Source organism: Brassica oleracea, chromosome C6, assembly GCF_000695525.1.
Source record: "Brassica oleracea var. oleracea cultivar TO1000 chromosome C6, BOL, whole genome shotgun sequence".
NCBI classification, from domain to species: domain Eukaryota; kingdom Viridiplantae; phylum Streptophyta; class Magnoliopsida; order Brassicales; family Brassicaceae; genus Brassica; species Brassica oleracea.
Window position 1 is genome coordinate 1,560,877 of NC_027753.1, and position 6,526 is coordinate 1,567,402.

The 6,526-nt window shown below is 36.4% G+C and overlaps 1 protein-coding gene across 1 annotated transcript; it reads left to right on the forward strand.

The window, feature by feature from the left end:
• The first annotated feature begins 1,193 nt into the window (after window positions 1–1,193).
• Window positions 1,194–1,716, forward strand: LOC106297166 (glyoxylate/hydroxypyruvate reductase HPR3-like). Its single transcript, XM_013733443.1, has 2 exons — window positions 1,194–1,548; window positions 1,625–1,716. The coding sequence occupies exons 1-2, from the start codon at window positions 1,194–1,196 to the stop codon at window positions 1,714–1,716; spliced, it is 447 nt and encodes a 148-aa protein (XP_013588897.1).
• Window positions 1,717–6,526: the final 4,810 nt, after the last annotated feature.

Genomic DNA, 6,526 nt, shown 5'->3' on the forward strand with positions numbered 1-6,526 from the left:
ACCGTAAGTGAGCTTTCTAAATCTATAGCAATTTTGAAAACAAAAAACAGAATTTTAATGGTTCATTTGACTATTAACTAAATTGTAATGAAATGTATTTTTTAAATTCTTTTTTTCCGCAACAATTATCTCGAATTGATTTAATTTTGCATCTGTTTAGAAATTTGAATATGATATGAAAGCTTAACATCAATATTGTCTAAACTTCATATAACATGAAACCAAATAAGTAGTTATAGTCTTCCGGTTATGACCATAAAATCAAAAACTTCAACTATATTAACGTCGCCAATCTTTATCCTCCTCATTAACACCTGAAACAATCAATGCAAAACAAACTAATATCCAAATTAATCAGATTTAAAGAAAAGCAGTCGTTCCTTCGCTGCTTGCTTTGCTTCAAGCTCCCGAGAACTGCTTCGATTTCGACGGATGGATAGTAGTACCTGAAAAGGAAAAACCGTGGTCTTTTCCGCAGTCAATGTGTAGTCATTACTCAATCAAGATCGATAGCCCAGATTTTCATTTTCTAATATACAGCCATTCTTTTAGCCAGGAAGGGCATCCGCGCCCCATAATTCTGTAATGTTATCACCGACTAGGATTATCTAACAGTTTAAGTAGGGCAATGTCCGGTTCTGGCCAAGAGATTTCTTTGCTCCGTCCCCCTTCTTGTTGGTTGGCACAAGCCCTTGTAGTAGTAAGTCTTTCCGTGTTTTTTTTATCTCGCAAAATATAAATTTAATCATCTCATCCCGCGCAAGGCGCGGGTTATCACCTAGTTACTTGTTTATTGTAAACTACTTGTAAGCTACTTATTAGTTATGTGTAAGTTATTTGATAACTCATTGGAATTCTAAACTAAATCCCCTATATATTAAAGAAGAAGCATTTTTAAAACTTATCATAAAGGGTTATTGACAATGTGTGTGACGTGGTTTCATGAGAAGCTTTTATTTAGCAAAACGCTTAGGTGCCACGTGGTGAGGTGTCATTTTTAAAACTTACCATAAAGGGTTATTGACAATGTGTGTGACGTGGCTTCATGAGAAGCTTTTATTTAGCAAAACGCTTAGGTGTCATGCAGAGAACGTTTCTCACCAAAATTTGAATTTAATGCAAACAAAAACTTTCCTTAAAAAATTACATACGAAGTTTACGAACGTGAAGCTGAAGGTTTACGTCGAACACTTATGAAAAGTATCGGGTCCCTTATCGCTAAAAGACTCGAACCTTTTGGCTGCATCATCTCTTACAACTCGACGAGTAAGAAACAGAGGATCCCATACCGGTACTACCCGGACCTTCTCTCCTTAGCAGCAAACAACGATGTCATCGTTCTCTCCTGCGCTCTGAATGATCAGACACACCACATTGTGAACAGAGAAGTGATGGAGGCTCTTGGGAAGAAGGGGATTATAATCAATGTGGGACGAGGAGGGCTGATTGATGAGATGGAGATGGTTAAGTGTCTGGTGGATGGTGTGATTGGTGGTGCTGGTTTATATGTGTTTGAGATAGAACCGGGAGTTCCTGAGGAGTTGTTTGGTTTGGACAAATTTTTTTTTTAGTTGTTTGGTTTGGACAATGATGTCATGTCTCCACATGCTGCTATGGTTGCCAGGGTCTTTGGACAATATTGCGCAGCTTGCTTTAGCTAACTTGACGGCGTTTTTCTCGGACCAGCCTTTGATTTCCCCGGTTCGGTTAGATTGAAAGATCGTTCGGTTTGCTCAAAGGGGATAATAATCAAATCTATTTTTAATTATTGCATGATATGGTTAAGAAAATAAAAAAAGAGAAGTGTATCGTTGATCAATGATCATTGACTCCCATATATAGGAGAAGATCTACAAGACTTTATAATGTACTTAAAGTACGTAAAAATTAAATAAATTTTTAGATTACTTTAAGATGAAATAATGAATTTACAGTTTACAAAATTTGAGAAGTAACTTAAAATTTGTAAACTGTAAATTCATGATTTCATCTCAAAGTAATTTGTAGGAGAAGATGAAATAATGCTAAATTTGTAAACTGTAAATTCATTATTTCATCTTAAAGTAATCTAAAAATTTATTTAATTTTTACGTACTTTAAGTACATTATAAAGTCTTGTAGATATTGAGTACATTATAAAGTTTTGTAACAGAAGACAGAATATTATAAAGCTATGGCGAATTGAGAGGGGTAATGGTATGTTTTTTTTTTTTTTTGAATATTAGTAATCCTGCCAGAAAAATGTTATTCTTTATGATCAGAACTGAATTTTTGAGTTTAATAGATCGCTTAAGGCATCTGACAACAGTTGAAGACTGTTCGGATATTTTATTTGATCCCCAGATTTCTGAAATAAAGTACTACAAATCAATGTGAGTTTATTATGATTTCAAAATATTATTATAGCAATAGTGAATATCCCCTATATATTAACTGAGGATCTTTTAAAAAGTTATAACCTAAATTTTGTAAAAAAAAAAAAAAAAAAATCATCATATGTGGCACTTGTGTATGTCTTCTAAATCCTATTTCAAAGAATTCTAGAGAACCTTATATAAACTATAGTCTAAAAATTATACTCTCTAGCAAAATAATATTTTGCAGGCTATAGTTGGTCGCATATATCAAATATTTATTGTTTCGCAGACTTTCCTTAAATAAAACCTACGGAATTACCTAATGTGATTAAAAAATATATATAGCAATTAATGATTTTAAATAATAAAGATTTGATAACAATCTGTATACTTTTTATCATTTTTGTTTATTTCTTTATTATTAAACTAAATTACATAATTACATTAATTATATAATAAAAATTTAGATTTTTTTGTATATGTTGTATTTTGATTTTTTCAAAACAAGTATAAATTACTAAAACTGTTAAAAGTCTCACATAAACTTTTATGATCAAGGTTTAATTTTTTTTCTATATTAAGATACAATGATTATAAGACCATATGAAGAAATAATTTTATTTTAATAGGTTTTTATGTTAATATATATATATATTTCATATCGTTTAAATTAAACTATACATCGTATGAAAATGTATACTCATATTTTGATATTTGCATTGAACATATATTGAAAAGTTAATATTTTAATTTTAAAATTTTCATTGTTTTTTAAATGATTATAAATTATTGAAATTATCCCACATTAAAAAAATCGTTGGTGTAAACTTTTGTTACACAAATATGCAAATAATCATAAAATCATATGAGAAGAAACTTCATTTAATAAATATCCATATTAAAAGTGTACTATATATATATATATATATATTAATATCATTTAAATTTAATTATATATTATATACGATAGATAAGATTGATTGTTTTGATATATTTACTCTAAAATGATTGCGAATAAACAAGAGTGATAGTTTGATTTATATGCACACGCCAATTTATTACATAATAGTAACTGATTTCTTAGTGAAAGAATATGGTAAACTCCATATCTCTCATTGATATCATACGATGAATATATATATGTACAATATGAGTGTTCCCCAAGTCTGTATATTCTCTATTACAATGAATATGGAAACATTCTATTTCCTATATTCTAACACTCCCCCGCAGTGTTAGCGTGGATGGAAGAACGCTGAGACTGTATCTGAAATCGAGAAACAAAGATGATGGCAGTCCCTTGGTGAATATATCTGCTAACTGTCGTGCTGAAGGAACGTGTAGAACCTTAACCTGACCAAGTGCTACCTTTTCACGGACAAAATGAATATCAATCTCCACATGTTTAGTGCGTTGATGTTGCACTGGGTTGGAGGAAAGATAGATGGCGCTGATATTGTCACAATAGACAATGGTAGCTTTAGGAATAGGGATGTCCATTTCCAACAGAAGTTTCCTCAGCCAAGTCGTTTCAGAGACTGCATTTGCCACCCCTCGATACTCTGCTTCTGCGCTCGATCTTGACACAACTGGCTGTCGCTTGGAGGACCACGAGATTAAGTTTTCTCCAAGGAACACACAATGCCCGGATGTGGACCGTCTGGTGGTAGGACACCCGGCCCAATCAGCGTCCGAATAGGCGATGAGGCGAGCTTCTGATGATCGATAGAGGAGTAGTCCAAGTGAAATTGTTCCCTTAACATATCGCAATATCCGTTTGAGAGCATGTAGATGAGGCTCTCGAGGATCATGCATAAACAAGCAGATTTTTTTAACAGCAAACGAGATATCCGGTCGAGTGAACGTGAGGTATTGTAGTGCACCGGCGAGGCTGCGGTACAAGGTAGGATCAGCAACTGGTTTCCCTGCCTCTGTGGCGAGTTTTGATTTTGTATCAACTCGCGTGTTGCATGGATTGCAGTTCGTCATATTGGTTCTGTGAAGTATGTCAGCAGCATAATTTTGTTGTTGCAGGAATAGACCCGTGGAGTCTCTGGAAACAGCGATCCCCAAGAAGTGATGTAGCTCACCCATGTCAGTCATATTGAATTCAGAGCTTAGACTGTTGATGATGTGTTTCAGAAGCGAAGTTGCAGATGCTGTTAGGACTATATCGTCAACATATAGCAGTAGATACGCGATGTCTTTTCCCTGGCGGAGGATGAAGAGCGAAGTGTCAGACGTGCTTTGTCTGAATCCAATCTTCCGAGCATATTGCGCAAAACGATTGTACCAGATGCGAGGAGCCTGTTTCAAACCATAGAGTGAGCGTTTGAGAAGGCATACATGATCTGGTTTGGTCTTGTCCACGAATCCAGGAGGCAGATGCATATAGACAACTTCGTCCAGGTTACCGTGAAGAAAGGCGTTCTTGACGTCGAGTTGATGTAGAGGCCATGCACGAGTGGTCGCCACACTTAGAACTGTACGTATTGTAGCCGGTTTGACGACGGGACTGAATGTCTCATCACAGTCGAGGCCTAGTGCTGAGATTTTCCATTAGCGACGAGACGAGCTTTGTGACATTGGAGAGTTCCATCTGCATTGAACTTGTGCCTGTAAAGTCAAATGCAACTTATAATGTTAGTAGCAACCGGTCGTGGGACAAGAACCCACGTTCCATTTTTAATTTGAGCTGTATATTCCTCCGTCATGGCATTATTCCAATGACCATCCTCAGCTGCTTGAATGTGTGACGTTGGTAGGGGAGAGATTGTGCTATCAGAGTGAAGGCACAATGGAATTCATGGTTTTGAGATACCACTTTTGCTGCGAGTTTGCATAGGATGAGAAGAAGGAATAGCTTGAAGATTAGTAGGAGGAGGTAACGGAATTTGTTGTACCTCAGGAGTAGGAGGAGCTGAATGATGTTTGTTCGTATTTGGAAGAGGAGATGAAATCGGAGGAGGAGGGATCAGAAGTGACTCAGAATTATTCTCAGTGGAAAGTAATTTTTCTGAGAATGGGAAAACAGACTCATCAAATGTGACATGGCGAGAGGGTATGATTCTTTGCGTAGACAACTCAAGACATCTGTATCCACGGTGGTCAGTTGGGTATCCGAGAAGAACACATGGAGTTGAGCGAGATTCAAGCTTGTGAGCTGTCCTGGGAAGCAAGTTTGGATAGCACAGGCAGCCGAACGTGCGGAGATGAGAGTATTGAGCTTCCTTGTTAAACAGCTTCGTGTATGGCACTTGATTCTCAATCGCACTGGATGTCAGAATGTTGAGGATATGCGTTGCTGTGTGTAGAGCTTCTACCCAAAAGTTATGTGGCATTGATGCTTGTATCAGTAATGTGCGTATCAGATTGTTGATTGTGCGCAACATCCTTTCAGCTTTTCTATTTTGCTGTGATGTGTATGGACATGAGAACCGAAAGCTTGTACCCATTTCATCAATGTATGTCTTAAATGCTCGATTAACATACTCTCCACCGTTGTCACATTGTAATGATTTTATTTTGCAATGAAATTGAGTCTGCACATATGTAGAAAAGTGAATGAATTTAGACAGAGTGTCACTTTTACGATGAAGAGGATAGACCCAAATGAACTGAGAAAAATGGTCAAGAAAAAGAAGATAATATCGAATGCCACTAACACTTGGAACCGGAGAGGTCCATATGTCCGAGTGAATAATATAAAAAGGTTGCTCAACTGATGTATTAGAAGCATAAAAAGGTTGACGAACATGTTTTCCAAGTTGAGATGCTTGACACATCTTTGTCAAGTCTGTCTTATTATTCAAAGTAGAAAAAGAGGAAAGAATGCGAGAAAGAGATAGATTGCTTGGATGGCCTAGACGGCGGTGCCAAAGTGAGCCATCGGTTGCAGAAGGAGCAAGAGCATAATCTGTAGGAGAAGAATGATAGGGCTGGACTGAGTAAAGAGGTCCTGGACTGTTCGGAGAAGTCTGGTCCGAGTGAGAAGATCCTTAACACAGAAACCAAATGGATCAAATTCAATGGAACAAGAGTTATCAGTCACAAATTTTTGAACAGAAACAAGATTCTTAATGATAGATGAACAAACTAGAACATCCTTTAGATGAAAAGAACGTGAGGGAGAGTAAATGGTTCCCTGACCAAGCGTTGTCACTGCAGCT

Bases quoted from the DNA above. Each gene is read 5' to 3' on its own strand.
- LOC106297166 (XM_013733443.1), top strand. From the start codon at position 1,194: ATGAAAAGTATCGGGTCCCTTATCGCTAAAAGACTCGAACCTTTTGGC. The intron at 1,549-1,624 runs GTTTGGACAAAT...TATGGTTGCCAG, and splicing joins AGTTCCTGAGGAGTTGTTTG to GGTCTTTGGACAATATTGCG.